This window comes from Pongo abelii, chromosome 19 (genome assembly GCF_028885655.2).
Source record: "Pongo abelii isolate AG06213 chromosome 19, NHGRI_mPonAbe1-v2.0_pri, whole genome shotgun sequence".
Taxonomy (NCBI): domain Eukaryota; kingdom Metazoa; phylum Chordata; class Mammalia; order Primates; family Hominidae; genus Pongo; species Pongo abelii.
The window spans coordinates 78,857,413-78,873,939 of record NC_072004.2 but is presented as its reverse complement, the minus strand read 5'-3'; the positions used below and the strand labels follow the sequence as shown (position 1 = coordinate 78,873,939).

The 16,527-nt window shown below is 43.0% G+C and overlaps 1 protein-coding gene across 6 annotated transcripts in view; it reads right to left on the bottom strand.

Moving 5' to 3' along the window:
* The window catches only part of TANC2 (tetratricopeptide repeat, ankyrin repeat and coiled-coil containing 2), a 486,030-nt gene that overhangs the window by 7,711 nt on the left and 461,792 nt on the right, over positions 1-16,527 (bottom strand). For 4 of the 6 annotated variants that reach the window (XM_054537237.2, XM_054537241.2, XM_054537239.2 and 1 more), the window contains 8 exons: positions 14,722-14,855; positions 13,692-13,815; positions 8,308-8,483; positions 7,863-7,995; positions 7,284-7,313; positions 6,358-6,449; positions 4,318-4,464; positions 1,581-1,681 (listed from right to left, as the gene is read on the bottom strand). In XM_054537237.2, coding sequence (XP_054393212.1) covers positions 1,581-1,681; positions 4,318-4,464; positions 6,358-6,449; positions 7,284-7,313; positions 7,863-7,995; positions 8,308-8,483; positions 13,692-13,815; positions 14,722-14,855 — 937 coding nt within the window. The remainder of the gene's footprint in view (positions 1-1,580; positions 1,682-4,317; positions 4,465-6,357; positions 6,450-7,283; positions 7,314-7,862; positions 7,996-8,307; positions 8,484-13,691; positions 13,816-14,721; positions 14,856-16,527) is intronic. The other 2 variants (XM_024234406.3, XM_054537238.2) reach the window with 1 other exon arrangement.

Below are 16,527 nucleotides of genomic sequence, written 5' to 3'. Positions count from 1 at the left end.
GACAAAATGTGAACACAGGAACTGGAGTTATTCTGAATCCAGAGAAATCACCAAGAGCTGAGAACATGGTCACTATCTCAGAGAGCTGTGGTGGCGTCTGTGGGTCTGGGGTGTTTCGGTTTAGTTGGATTTATAGGGAAGGAAACAGGAAGACTCATTCTGGAAGAGTCCGAATGATTCTCTAACCCATTCGGCCTCCATCTTCCTTCTGGCCTCTCTGGGAATAGTGGAGAAATGCCCCATTGTGTCAGTCCAGCCAGGCCCTTCGGGAAGTTGTTTTGGTGCCCAAACACACACCAGGCAGCATGAGAGTTGGGGGGGGTTGTCATTTACAGGGTCACTGTCAAGTAGCTTAGGAACAAAAAAACACTACATATGTAAAAATCTTGCTGATCCAGCAGGAATTTTTCTTTATATTCTTAATATTTTAGCTCCAAATTTCAGGCCTTTTCTACTCTAGGCAAGAACCCTGTCCTCTGCCCTTTCTAACCCTCATCTCTCAGAATTGCTGTCTCCATTTGCTCTATCAAAGTGGGGCAGGCATTAGGCTTGCTGACTACGTCACTCGAGGCTGGAGCTGAGCTGACTCCAAGGAGACTCTAATTTACAAATGAAGAAATGAACTGTCAGAGACATTCCCATCTTCTCTACTAATATCACCTGACAGGGGCAACTGGCCTTGTGAAAAAGGAACTATCCAGAGGGAAGGAGAATTTGAGTCAGGTTTCTGTGAGGACTTTGTTACCCCAGCTACATAAGAGTGCAATCACTGCCACCACCATCACTAGCCTCAACCTGGGTGTGATTTTCAGGACCATATGCCCCTGGTCATAGCAGTGAACCTGAAGCAGTTCTTTCCCATGCAGCTGGGGAGAAAGAGGGCAGGAGGCATAAGACACAGTGACAAGTTACACAAAGATCACTGATGGCAGGGTTCTAGGTTCTTCTGGGAGCTTTTCTGCCCAGTGGCCAAACTACAGCAGATGGGCACGAGGAATGTGGAATGGTGTTCTCTTGGGTCCTCTCCATCCTGGCAGCAAGGACTTCCTGACTCTGTGTGTGTGTGGTGGGTGATGGTTTAGGTGGAAGAGGGTCTGATGCCACCAGACTTGAGGAGAGCCCCAAAGGGAAGACTAACTAATCCGGGATTCCTCAAACGCCTATGGGAGAAGGAAGAGGAACCTGTGATGTTAAGTGAACCATCCTACTTTCCCTCTAAAGAGGGGGTGGGGTGCTCTGCTTAAGTGATTTCTTTAAGTCGCTGTTGTCTCTTTATGCTAGCTGCTCTAGGGGTTGAAAAATGCCTGAGAGACGGCAGAGGCTTCTTGGAAGAAGCTGCCATTCTCCAGTGAAAAAGTGTTTTTCTCCCGAAGTGAAACATTCGTGGTCTCCACAGCCCAGCAGATTTGCCGATCTCGAGCTGAGGGCTGTGCTATGGGAGCCATCCCCAAAGCTTGGCCCTGACGGTTCTCAAGGACAGAGATGTATTTGGGTACATATGCCCCAGGGTGGCCGACGCTGCCTTGGCCAAATTTTCAGAAAAGAGACCTCTTGCTTTCACCCTCTCTCTCTCTCCTCACCTGCTGCTGCGTTTTGCCCTTGCTCTCGCATAGTAAGCTTCATAAGATTTCGGTTTCAGCTCCAGGGCCTTAGTAGCAAATTCCTCCGCCATTCCAAAATCCTGTCATTACAATAGGTGTGCAAATGAGTCATTGATGAGATATAAAAAAATAGACAACTTGGGAATAAAACAAATTATTTGTACATTTTTTGACATTCATGGATGGAACGCCTGGGACGCTAGACGTGCCTGACATGGCTCTAGCCGTGGGGCCTGTGGACTGAAAGTTCCTTCTGCCTTTGTCCTGTGTACCCCTGCGACTGCTCACTGGACTTTATCTGCCCAGAATATTAAAATAGTTTTAATTTTCCCTCTTTTTGCCTTTCTAATAAAGTTCTCAGCCCGGAAGCCAAACACCAACCCTTTCCAGTGAAGCTCCTGAAGTTATCCATGCATGTAGGAGGCAAACGCACACAAGTCCAGACTTCATGTGGACGCTGGTCTGAGCCCCACACCTTCCTGCTACACGCACTACACTTTGGATTTCTAAGGGACAGGTGAGAAGGTATCCTGTAAAGTCCAGGAGGATGACGTCTGTAAAGGAAACTGCACTGACTACGGAGACTAGAGGGAGAGGGGGTGTCAGACAGACCTGGGTTCAATTCTCTGACCAGCTTCATAACCCCCAAGTGTATGGTGTATTTTCTCATCCATACCTACCCCAGAGGTAGGATCAAGTGTGATACAGTATTTAAAAGCCCTGCACAGTTCCTGGCACATAGTAGGTGCTCATTAATTATCGTTTTCTTTCTATTTCACAGAGGCTTCTCTGATCTGTTCCTTTTCTTAACTGGTTCCTTACTTAGGAAACACTTAAAATTAAAAATAAAACAAAACAAGAGAAGACCCCGGCTGTGACTGAGGTCTGTGCTCTCCCTCGAGGAACATGCTCACAGGGATGTCATTCCGAGAACCCCTGGGAACAGAGACTGGCGGGTGGGGTGGGGAACAATGCTGACTAGGCAGCCTATGGTTTTTAGTATTCCCTTAAATACTAAGCTAAAAGAGAGGGTTTTCCCCTTCTTTTAGTGTCAAAGCCACAGTATAGCATGGTAGCCTCTGGTTATAGTCATGAGTCGTAAGGCAGAAAACAAGGCCTTGGGCAGAACAAAGGCCCTGGGGCATAGGTAAAAAAATTTTTTAAAAGTTGATGGGAAATCGTCTACCTAAGCAGACAGACATCTGGTGTTTGGCACAGTATTGGCCCAGGAGATGATTAACAACCGCTTCTGAACAAATGTGGAGCTAGAAAGAATTTCAGCTTTTATGGGTCAACCTCTATCCCTGCTCTGCTTCCAGCCTTACCCTTTTATTTGTTCTTTTGGGACCATCATTATTCCTAAAAATATGAGGGCATTTTTAAAAAGTCTATTATTTAGTAGGGAAAAGAGATCAGTGGGTTGGCAGCAACTTCTGAGCTTTGCCTCATCCTCATCGGCTGGTGCCAGGGGAGGCCTTGGTGCTGTTCCTTTCATTTCACAGGAGACCCCGTGAGCATGAAAACCTGTCTCCCGAGACCGCCACCTTCTCCCTTCCCAGGGTTGGGGGGCCTCTTCCACATCCCCACTTCCCTCAGCACCCTGGAGCAACTCTGCCTCAGAGGGCCATGGCCGTATTCTCTGAGACAGTCAGGTTTAACTCTGCCTCTGAGGGCCATGGCCGTGTTCTCTGAGACAGTCAGGTTTAACTCTGCCTCTGAGGGTCATGGCTGTGTTCTCTGAGACAGTCAGGTTTAATTCTGCTTCTGAAGGTCATGGCTGTGTTCTCTGAGACAGTCAGGTTTAACTCAGGCTCCTTCCAGTGTCAGGGTTTAGGGTCTGGAATGGATGATCTAAAGGTTACACAGGCAGATCTTTGAAGATCCCTGGCCATGAGGTTCAAATCTTGCTTCTGTCCAGCTAAGTTTTTAATTGATCAATACATCTGTTTGGCTTGGATTATTTTTATCTCCTGAGGAACTGTGAGACCTCAGGCTGGTGGATGTCAGAGACTCCTGACACAATCTTAGCTATTTCCAAAACCTGAGAGAGGGTTCTTGGCTTGGAGTGTCTTTATGTTGAAGGGCAGTGGCTGAGGGAGCAGTGTCTGGGGACATCTGAGATGGGTCTGCAAGGTAGGCAGGAAGGACCGCAGCTTACCAGGGAGATGATAAAGGTCCAGGGGGAGTTCTGAGATTCCCTCTAGGACAAGAAGGGACATAGCATGCTGGGATACAAAGATGAGGAAAGAGGCAAAAAGTTCAATAGCCTCAGAAATTAAACCTTCAAGACCATGGTCCGAGCCCTCTTCTTAGCCCTTCTTCAAATGACAAGGGAATATACCTGAGAGTAATGACTACAATTCACATCTAATTGCAACTGGAATTCTAGTGACCACTGCTCTCACATTTTCCCAAAGACCAGAACACTGACTTGGTGGTATGGGGGTGGGAAAGATGGTATCCTCATCACTTTCAGTGAAATTATGAACATTCAGAAAGCTGCAAAGTACTCGCAGCATTAATTTCTTTACAGTTTGAGATACAGATTGTACTTAGACTTGATTTCTTTCAAATTGCAAATGTCAGTGCTCTGTGAAGGACAACCAAGTTCCAAATGGGGCAGAGGAGGATTTCAGGGGCCTGGTAAAAGCTAGTGAGTGACACGGGCTATCAGCTACCAGGATTGCAGAAAGGAGTTGGGGTGACAGGGACTTACGTTCATTTTCCTGCGACACCGAGAGAGGTTGAGGAGGAGAGACACCTTTAGTTCCCGGAAAGTTTTCAAGTCCTCACCAAACCCTTCTCTAGGGAACTTCTTCAGGGCGTACTGGTAGCGCTGGGCAGCTTCCTTTACTTTACCTTTCTAATGGGAGCACAAGATGGCGAAACACACAGTTGGTCTGCTGAACAGCTGAGGAAGTGTGGTCCCCACTCCCTTCCTCTTCTCAGCAGCTGTTACTAAGGGCTAACCCTCCCAAACGCCAGCCTAGAGAGGAGTTCTGGCCCTGATGGTGAAGGCAGAAGGGTCTAGTCTTTTCTATAGGAAACTCACCTGGCAGGAAAGGCAAGGTTGAGGGGATACCCAAGATACAAGCCAGGGAGACAAAGTCTTGGCAAATGGAAGGCCCTGGACCCTGACTTCCCAACTGGATTCCAAAGAGGCTGACCATGCTCATTTCAAAGTTCCTTTGCTCTCTAGAACACATATGACTTCCTAGTCCCAAGCACTCCAAAGTTATTACTTCCTCCTTAATTTCTGGCTTGTCTGGAGAACTGTTTTTTTGGTCTGACGTTCCACCTGGCCAGCCCTCTAGAAGTTACTCTCTTCCTCACGAAGGATGTGGGAGCTAAAGCAGTCTAGCGGTTGCTTCCCTAATCTCATGGCATAAAATAATACCAATCAGTGTTCCCCATTTTTGGAAAAGGCATGGAGTATGGTGGCGGTAGAAAGGTGAAGTTTAGAGTTTGTGATTCCATCTGATGTTGCAGGAGGGATTATCCAAGATGAAGTAAATCTATGACCAATTTAGAGATCTGGCCACAGCAACCTTGAACTTTTCTTCCACTTTGTATCTGAAAATCTATAAGCTGGGACCAGAAAGATGCAGGTGGCATCTCCCACCCCCTTAGCTGATCTTTATCCACTCTATTCCTTCTCTCTAGTTACAACTCCACAGGGATCCCAGTCTTTTACTTTTCCCTTAGCACCATTCACTAAGGAGAGATTTGGAGTCTTTCAAGGTAGAATTCTGAGGGGAACAATAATGGCACTGCATATTTTCATTAAGAGGACTCCTTGCCTCAGAACACCAGAAGTTATGCTATAACCAGGACATAACCTGAGAGTAATGCCATCGTGAAGTCCATAAATATGACATCTAGGGTAATGAGGACCTTCTTTGAAGTCACGTAAAATCAAGGTTGCGCCAGGACTTAAGCTTCCTGAAAGCCTGAGAGTCCTAGATTACCATGACTCATTCAAAGGGTACTTAGAAGATAGAATTCCGCTCCTAGGAACTTGTACACTCCTGACACAGGTGATAATAATATGCTTCACAACTATTTTTCCTTATCTTTTAGTCCTGGGGAAGTGTCAGTGATGCCTGCTGCCAAAAACTGGGTTGGATTTGTATGAAGCTTCGGGACAGGGTAATCCAGCTGATCCAGTGCGATGACTTTGACATGTAATAGACCAAGGAGTTCGTGTCAGGGTATGGAGCCTTCAACTTGGACTGTGAGTACAAAAAGACTCCACAGTTTTTGTTATTGTTGTCATTCAGTGAATGATTTCAAACAAATCTTATAATTGCTATTTGTCTTGGTTTCCTTATCTTATTCAAGGATGCTGATAAGCTATTGTTACTATATACTTTTAAATCTATGTATATATTATGACAAATGAAAGCTAGGATCAACATACTGGAAATAGCTATACTACATAATTTTACTTTGACTTGTCTCATGAGTTTCCAAATCCTACCTAACAGATTCCATGTAAAAATCGACAAAACCACCAGTAAGTGACCAGGTGAAACCAGGGCTTTAGGTTGATCAGCTGCAGGCAAGTATAGGCTACTCTTGCTCTCTTGGTAAGGTAGAACCCCAGGATCCCCAACATATGAGGCCATCACTGAGGAACAGTATTTTCCCTTTGCCTCTATGCAAAGGATGAGAATTATCAAGACTTTGGAAGATTCTACACGTGGAAAACAGTCAGTGGCTGTTCTGAAGAAACTGTGTCCCTCCCTCCCCTCACCTTATAAAACATGTCCCCCTCTTCCATCAGCTTGCTCAACAGGATGATCATGATGTCTGGTTTGGAGGTGGCCATCGCCCATGTGGCTGGACCTGTAGTGTACAGGATGCATGATGGGTAAAAAACTCATACAATGTAAGGGTGGTAGGAAGCTAGGTGAAAAAAATACCCTAGGGGAATTTCTGCTGAGAGAACAACTTGCTCCACAATTAGTACCTCATCTTTTAGACCTGGGAGTATTTTAGTAACTCCCACTGCCAAGAAGCTGCATTGGATTTGTATTCACCTTAAAATAAGAATACTGGAACCATGTGAGCCTGCCCCACGCGAGGGCAGCAAAGCCTGCATGCTGCATGTAGGCAGGCAATGGCTCAGTTTGGAATTATTTTAAATAAGGAAATTGGGAGAAAGGATTTATATTAAACATTACCACAGGATTTGAAAAATCCAAAAAGGGTAATTTATTTTGGATTTGGGACTCAAAACCCCCAGATGTTTAGCCTCTTAACTTTAAAATATGTACTTTGCAGAAGGGAAACCACTGATAACTCTAAAGTTTCCCTTAAATGATAAGTACCAACTAGGACTCCCCGGGATTCACTTTGAAGCAGGAGCACAGTTTGAATGTCAATCAGATGTGAAACAAACCAACATTACTGAGGATGACTTTACCCACAAAAAGAAAGAAAAGGTTAAATGGATTAGTTTACAAATGCCTGAATTATTTACAAACTACGCTTTTCAAGGTTAGTTATCAAAAGTTCAAGTTATTCTCTACAACAGTCATTAAAAAAAATCTTCTTTTAAGGTGAAGTAAATTAAAAGATTAGAGGTGTAGGGAACTCATGCAGGCTAAACCAAAGAGGAGAAGGCAAAGCTGACCAAGCCATCAGACCACGCCTGATGCTGACAGCGGTGAAATATACCTCGTGGGCGACTCGGTAACGTCTGACAACCTTCAAAGAAAGGAGAAAACAAAAAGTTGTAGGAGAGGAAAAAAAAATGGATGAAGGTGAAAAAAAAAAAAAGAAGGAAAAAGCAGCAGTGAGAGGCAGGCAGCACAAAGCCAGCTTATCAGCCAACCCTCGTCTATAGGTCTGTGGGCTTGGGGAGCAGCTGGGACAGCGGCAGCAGGGACTTGAGTCTGAAGCACATTCAGAGCAAGGGAAAGCAAAGGCTCACGGCAGTGCAGAGATCCAGGATGCTGACAGAGTGGGGCTGGAACAGAGGCAGTGCTGAGAGGTGCTTAAGGCCAGAGCAGCCTCCTGGCTAAGGCTACAAGGGACATGGTAGAGAACCATGTGGTTCTGGACACAGGGGACTGCAGACCATGGCTCAGATGGCGCTTTCCCTGGGCCAAGAGCCTCTCTGTTCACTTGGACAATAATTGGGCCAGGGAGGAGGGGGAACTATATACACTCACACCAAATACCCAGGGCAGCCAGACCACTGGACCAGTCTGGCCCCTGGGCACAGATGGCCAACATCCTCTTCCCTTCTCCTACCTATCTTGGCTCCTTTCTTCAAAAGAGTGACAACAACAGAAGTGTTCCGGCACCCCACTGCCCTATCCAAAGGGCGCATTCCACTGTAGTCAACGTGCTCAATCATGGCCCCATGATCTACCAGGAACTGGACCTAGGACATGGATCAAACAGAGACGTTAGGACAGGCGTAATGGCTCAGCACTGTTCCACCGAGGGCTCTGGCTGCTGCCTGCCCTTTTTCAACTGCTGGCCTACCCCAGGCTATGCCGCCATGGTATTTCAGGCCTTAGCTATATTCTTGATCTTTAATAGCATTTTGAATATTCTTGCTCTCTAGTAAGTATAGATCTGAGAGCTCTGTATCAGGAATCATCAATACATCACGCCACTTTCAACCCCAGGTAGTATGGATGGAGAACAGCCCCTCTCTCTGCTCTCTTGAGGCTTGTTTAAAGGTACTTACCACCTCAGCATCGCCATAGAAAGCTGCCAGATCCAGTGGGGTACGGCCATTCTTGTCAGCATGGTCTGTGGCAGCTCCATTATCCACCAGAGAACGTACTACTGAGAGATGGCCCTTCAAACAAGCCCAGCTGAGGGCTGTCAATCCTTCTTTGTCCATAAGAGCAATGGAGGCACCTGCAAAGGCAAGTGATAGCACAGGGCTGAGGAGACACGGAATTGCACAGCAGGAGGGGAAGTGCGCTGAAGGGGCACGCTCCTCCAAAGAACACTGCTCGTTTCTGGACTATTTCCATTTTAAGACTGATCCTGGTATGCCAGTTGTATCTCAACTGTTGAAAGTTCATCCTATAAGCTTTCAATAAAACAGATTCCAGTCGTTTTACTGAGAATTCAGGGTCATCTACAGTCTATTCCTAATTATTCTCTATACCTGTTTTATTATTCCCCTTTGAGAATCCTCCACTTCGGCCAAATGGATGTGCTCACTGCCTCTCAGATCTCCCGTCAATCCTCCCGCATCCTCACTCTCTGCCTCTCGGATCTCCCGTCAATCCTCCTGCATCCTCACTCTTGGTCATGCTGCTCCATGTGTGGAAGAGCTTCTCTTCCCCCATGACTTGCCTCACTTCTTCTCATTCTCTAGGAACCATCTCCATCCTCCTGCCTCTAAGAAGCTTCTCACAGTTTACTGCTACCTCATCTTAAGTATGCTTAACATAAGTCAACTTATTCCATTATTTATCTATTTTTATGTATTCTATTTGCATGTAATAAATTCTCAATGAGCATTTTCTTCTTCTTCTTCTTCTTCTTCTTCTTTTGTTTTTTGAGATGGAGTCTTGCTCTGTTGCCCTGGCTGGAGTGCAGTGGCCCAATCTTGGCTCACTGCAACCTCCACCTCCCGGGTTCAGACAATTCTCCTGCCTCAGCCTCCTAAGTAGCTGGGATTAAAGGCATGCACCACCATGCCTGGCTAATTTTTGTATTTTTAGTAGAGATGGGTTTCACCATGTTGGCCAGGCTGGTCTTGAACTCCTGACCTCAAGTGATCCACCTGCCTCGGCCCTCACTGCACCAGAGCTCAGTGAACGTTTTCTGAACTGAGCAGAAGCTTTCCATTGATAATAGTGCTAACTCCTTGAGACAGTCTCATCAAATAGGAGCCCAGGACATGTTTGTCATTGATCACAATGCCAGGGCCCCTTCTCCCTCCCCAGGTGGGGGAAATAAACACGAGAGGACACTGAGCCCAGGTCACGAAAGAAATCTGGAGTTTAACCTAATAAAGTTAAATTCATAGAGTCAAAGAATAAAATGGTGGTTACCAGAAACTAGGAGATGGGGGGGATTGGAGAGATGTTGGTCAAAGACACAACATTCACTTAGAAAGAAGAAATAAGTTCAAGAGATCTACGGTACTAGTTGTTAACTAGTACACTAAATCTACTCTATAGTTAACTATAATCATAGTGATAGTTAATAACAATATATACTTGAAAATTGCTGTGAAAGTACATTTTAAGCGTTTTCGCCAGAAGAAAAAAGTGTGTAAGGTAATGCACACATTAAGTAGCTTGATTTAGCCATTCCACAATGTATACATATACAGCTTGAGTATCCCTAATCTGAAAATCTGAAATCAGAAACGCTCCACAATCTGAACCTTTTTGAGCACCAACATGACACTCAAAGGAAATACTCATTGCAGCATTTTGGATTTCACATTTTTGGATTAGAAATGCTCAACCAGTAAGTATAATGCAAATAGTTCAAAATGCAAAATAAGCGATATATAAAACCAAGCATTTCAGATAAGGGATATACAGCCTGCATCAAAACATCATGTTGTACACCATAAACACTGTTCCTTTTTATGGTTAGATATGTTTAGCTACACAAATACCACTGTGTTACAACTGTTTACAGTAACTCAGTGCAGTAATACGCTGTACAGGTCTGTAGCCTAGGAGCACCAGGCTATACTATACAGCCTAGGTGTGTAGTAGGCTATACCATCTAGGTTTGTGTAAGTGCACTCTATGATGTTTACAAATGACAAAATCACCTAAGGACACAATTCTTGGAATGCATTTCTCTGAACATATCCCCATCGTGAAGTGATACATAACTGCATATACCATTTTTACTTGTCAATTAAAAAAATAAATATTTGGCTGGGTGCAGTAACTCACACCTATAATCCCAGAACTTTTGGAGGCTGAGGTGGGAGGACTGCTTGAGGCCAGAAATCTGAGACCAGCCTGGGCAACATGGTGAGACTGTCTCTACAAAAAACTAAAAAATTAGCCAGGTGTGGTGGTGTGAGCCTGTAGTCTTAGCTACTAGGAAGGCTGAGATGGGAGGATGAGATGGGAGGATCGCTTGAGCCCAGGGGTTCCAGGCTTTGGTGAGCTATGATCAGGCCACTGCACTCCAGCCTGGGTGATGGAGTGAGACCTTGCCTCTAAAAAAAGACAAAAACAAATACAAATAAAATAAACAAGAAATTCAGAGTTTAAACTACTCAGCCTTATTCAATAACTCCATCCCCACTTTTAAATTCTCCATCCACCCCTTCATATTCTGGATCTGTTTCCCTTCAACATTTCTATTTTCACTTGAAAGGATCAAGCATACTTGACATGCTGTTTTGTAATCAGTCTAAAATCCAATATACATTTGGTTCTTAAGGCCCAGACTGTAAGGCCTTCGATGGTAAGAAGCGTATTATTTACTTGCTAGAAGAGTACCTAAGACAACTCTTTTCACACAGTAGGCATGTCATATTTAACTACATCAGAGATCAACTTACTGCACTGGGACACTTGGCTGCCCCCTCAGCTGGACAGGATTCAGATGTCAGCTCAAGCTTAGGACCTGCCACAGCAGGCTCAGGGTTTACTCAGCAGTTATCTAGCCTATCACCTTTGCATCTCTGGACGTCAGTAGAGTCTGTGGTTTCCCACAGGAGGATGAAAAGCTGAAAGGGACCATACCTTAATCCTGATGAGAGCCATTTATGTATTGGTATAGTTTGCAATTAAAACACTGACTCTAACATGGAATAAGTTTAAATACAGAAGAGAATCCAAGGCGTTTTCTCAGATACAACATCTATAAATTTCCTGGACAAAGTATCCAGTGGAAGAAAAAGTAGGATAAGAAAGTTTTGGATGTATATTATAGATGAACTGATTTTTCCAAAGATAAGGAAAGAAAAGAAATTAAAAGGAGATACATATGAAACAAATCCATAATATGTTAAATACTTCCAAAATCCAATTTGTAATCTTCCTCTTCTCTCTTTTCTTTCTCATGCAGTTAATGAAATCACAATTCTCCCAAATGTCCGTCTTACAACTCTGGAGTTATCTTTAACTGTTCTATCCTTATTTCCTACATCTAATCAGACTTCATATCCAAAATACCTCTTGCACACAGCCCTTTTTTGTTCTATGCTGAAAGCTACTGCCCTTGGGTTAGGACCTCATTATGCCTCATATGTTCCATTACGATGGCTTCCTAACTGATCTCCTGGCTGCTTTGTCAAATCTGCTGTTCACATACTGCCAGAGTGATTGTTTTTAAAGCATAACTCTGCCATCAATTCCTTATTTAAAATTTTTTAAAGCCTCCCCAGATTCCTTTAGAATTAAGTCCAGATTCTTCTAACTTGGTCCTTTTCCATTTCCATATACCTTTCCAATTTTATTTTCCGTAGTCCCCTTACACTTTACTAGACAGCTTGCATATTTCTCCAAACCTGTCACTCCTGTTTGGCCTTTCATCTATGTTACTTCCTCTCCCTAAATACAGAACATTTTTCCTCTTCGAATTTCAAAGTCTGTCCTAGTCTAACTCAAAGGACGCCTGTATCAGAACACTCAGGATTCTCCGCTTTTTAAGGCATTTATCTTTGTTTCATCTCTTCCTTGCCACATTATAGACCCTTTGAGGGCACAGGTTATAGTGTATTAATTAAAAAAGTCAGAACCACTCATAGTTCCTAGTATAGTGTTCTGCTAATAACATAGCCTAAATAAATCTTTGTTGAATTCATTAAGCCTCTCATTTAAGTGTGGAAAAAAATGAAACGGTCTAAAGATGAAAATGTCTTCACTGGTAAGGGAGAACAAATATCTGGAATCTATGGCTACGGAGCCTCTACTGGCACATGACAGGTACTTTGCAGCTATCTAAAGGTTATCAGTGGCTCAAGAGTTCCTGCCTCTTTCAGTGGACTTGGTTTGTTCTGGAATATTTACTCCGGACACATCTTATCTTGAGAATCTAGGCCCATCCTTCCTCCTCCCTGCTTCCCCAGCAGAATGAAGAGAGATATCATGAAGCCAAATTTCTTTGGTAGCTTATACGGGGAAGGCAAGAGCCACTTCGCACCCTGTAAGAGCAACTCTCTGATTCTGACCCAGCCTTGAGTCTGAGTCTGTGGAAAAAAATCTTACTTGAGGGATACAGCTAAAGATCCAGTTAAGTCTTTGACTGAGCTGTAGTTTGAAATCTTAGAAGAAACCTAATTTCCTCCTAATTAAACTACCCTCAGCTGCTCTGGCCTAGGCATAATTCTTCAGGAGGTTGGTTTCCTTGAAGGAAAGTACATGTGCTTGTGGATATAATTACAGACATTTGGGTCCAGTTTACTAATAGTGGAGGTTAATTGGAATGACTGCCTCTGTCTCTTGCTTCAAGTAAATGCTCAAGCTCCACTAGATGGCACTGCAGAGTCACCAGTGATGAGCTTTTTCTACTACAGAGGTCCACCATCAGCAGCCACTGTTATGCACAGGTGATGGAGGTCACGGCAACAAACAGGAGCCTGACGTGCTTTATGATGGTGGTGTGATCATCATCTTCTTTAACTTATTTCCCATTCACCAGGAATTTGTGGGTGTTGGTAAGTGTCAAAAGGAATTTATTACTACAGGGTAATAATCTTGATCCCCCAAATAGGATCCCACAGTCAGCAGGGGTCTTCACTGGCATTTGCCTCCTTTGAATTCAAGAAATATATTAGTTGTGCAGGCTTACAAAAGAATTGATAAAGTTAAAGTCAAAACACGATCCCTGGAAGATGAACATTTATTGAGTATATATTTTTTAAAAATCAAAGTTTGGAGACTACTGATCTGAATGAGAATTTAGAATATGTTAATTTCATTTAAATCCCTTAAGTCATAAAGAAATAGAGAGTATCAGAGTTAGAAGCATTACACTGAATACAAGAGAGGAGGAGATACCTTTCATTTTCCAACCAACTGGATTAATATCTGTTCTTAGCATCTCCTGGGATCCATTGCTGGAAATCATGAGTTCACCAGGTAATTATGGAAACTGGCCAGCCAGCTCTAGCATCCCAAGACTAACCTTGTGCAAGTAGAAAGTCCACAGTTCCTAGATGGCCTTCGGAAGCAGCCATCATCAGGGGAGTGCGGCCCTGCTTGTCTGCCATGTTGACATCAGCTCCATGGGTGAGTAAAAGATCAACAATCTGCAAGTGCAGAGAAACAGAGACCAATTAGCCCAAAGAAGAGGTGCTGAGAAGACACGTGCACACTATCTCTTACTCTGTAGGAATTCCTACTGCTGTACGAGTCACCCATGTATCTTTCCACTTCCCCCTATAAGTACCTGTATAGTCCTAGTACCATGTGATTTAATCTCTAACTCTCGTAGGGACAGCCAAATGAGAAGGATTCAACTCTCAATGTCTGACTCAGCTACTAAGTAAAAAAGAACTTAACAAAGGCCAAGATGTAGGATTAAACAATCCCATAGTGGAAGTTCCAACATAAATCACTTCTTTATTGCCCTCTAGTGGTTGCAAATCTGCCTGTAGTTAATACTTGCAACTGAACTGAACATAATCAAGTGACTCCGGTAACTCTTTAGGGCTGTTTGGCTTCTACAGCCTTTTTTTCTATTGAAATACTTCTGAAGATTATTATCAGTGTGCTTTCCTTTCCGTCGTAAGTGTATAAATTAACATTTATCCAGAATCCAAACATCTAAAAGGATTGTATCATTAGAATTTGCATTCACTGTATTTTCTTTTAGTAAGTCTCAGACATCTGCAAGTAAGTGATTAGCAGAAGTCCGCTGAGAAATGAAACTTCCAAGGAGTCTTTGGATACTGTGAAATGTGAGAAGGAGGTCACTGTATCACCAGGACATAAGTAGTTAGTCCTTCCATACCATCTGTATCAAGTGATGGTTTTGAATGTTAACTGTCGTATTCTCAATTAACCAGAATATTCATAACAAAGGTCCAAGTCCTCAAAACTGATCACTGCTCGGTAACCCAAACTTTACTTGTGATCATTTTGCTCTGTGCATCAGAAGTCCTCACCTAGAACTCAGTCCTGCCTGAGGGACTGGAAGCTGTCACCCTGCTTACCTGCCAGTGGCCCTGGCGCACTGTGCTGAATAGTGGCACTGCCCCTCGGCGGTTTGGCTGGGCCACTGCTGCCCCTTGTTCCAAGAGCAAACGGCACACCTCCAGTTTGCCCCTTCCGGCTGCAGCTGTTAGGGCTAAGGGCAGAGAACAAAGATTGAGGATAGGTGGTTCTTGTCCTCTCCAGCACTCCATGTTAAACGTGACATATCCCTGTGTTTCATTAATGTAATTGCTACTTTACTTCTAAGAATAATGATTTTTGCCACCTTTTCCATAAAGAAGAGTTCTAAAGAAAAATAATGAATAAAGACACATTTAAATTGCCTCACAATATTTGGGGACAATAATAATAATAATAAATCTATTGAAAATTCGCCTTTAATCAAACTCACTTGATTTCATTTTTCCTAACCAGACTGTCTTCTCTGCTTTGGTCTACCTCTCCTTTGGTACCTCTTCCTAGCTACAAACTCTGTTAGTCTAGGTGTGGGTGGAATCTAAAGACAAGAGTCTTTGCAGAGATAAAAAGTTTTTTTTTGTTTTGTTTTGTTTTAGAATTAGCTGGGAACTACCTCCAGCCAAGCTCTACCCCTGGGCTCTTAAGCCTAGAGAACCAAAGTTAGGAATTGCAGTCCAAGGTCTTGGGCCAGTTTTCATTCTTTTTCTTCATTAGTTGATACAGAAGTTTCTGGTACATTTGCAATCATTTTTTATATAAGGATTAGAATGATTCAAGGTAGCGGTCTTAAAGATGAGAGAAGAGGTATGACAAAGACTATTTTCTTCTGAATATAAAATAATGAAGTCACAGGTAAAAATAGCTACAGTGAGTTTAACAGACACATTAGGAAAAAAACAGAAACATTCTTCTTTTTGTGCCGCTGTCCACTGATAATATGATCTCTGATACAAAGGAGATTTTATGAATGCCTATTTTGTCTTCAGAGTGTCATTTCAACAGTAGAAAGAGGAGTTTGGAGATATGAAGTCTATCTTTTAACAAATATGTATTTGTTTCATTTAACCATGGGATCTCAGGTGCACAAATCTATTGTTTTAAAAAATGAGGGGTATGGAGGATGGAAACACTGTTAGAACATGTAGGAGTTATACTTCATTTGAAAGAAAGAGGATAAAGATTTTTTATTTTTCCAAATTGACTTAAAAATTGATGTAGTAGTCAGCAGGTTCTTCTTTTATTATGGCCTCCTACTCCAGAAACAAACCAGAAAATGATAATATTTGGCAGGCACAGATACTGCAGTTTGCAAACTTTAAAACGTATTCAGAGAAGCAAATAAAATTTACATCAAATGGACATTTGCATTTGTTTCCACTTAAGTGCAAATTATGGCATTTTGTCTCTGGACTTCGCCAAATTTATCCACTACTGAGTCATATGCAAAATGAAAACTACCTGTAATTTCTGCAAGTATAAACCTTCAAGTAACATTTTCCTTCCTTCTGCAAGGATAAGAAGGACTTATGAAGTAAAATGTGGTAATTTTAGAAGATACATGCACTCTTAAACCAGTTCTATCTATGGCTTGTCTTATGTGTATTTTCAATTTTAGTTGAAACTCCTGACATTGGCATTTCTTTTCAGTTCCTTACAAGGAGGGCAGTGGCTTGGTCCTATCTGAGGTGAGGGTCATTTCCAACCCTGAGTGGGTGAGCTCAGGTGTTAATGGCTGTAATTATTTCCTGGACAAAGAAGTTTTATCTCTTGTTTTTTAAATATAAGTGATGTTCCCTCTTTCTCAAATTCATATTTCTAATAGGTTAGAAAACAAATTGTGAGTTCTA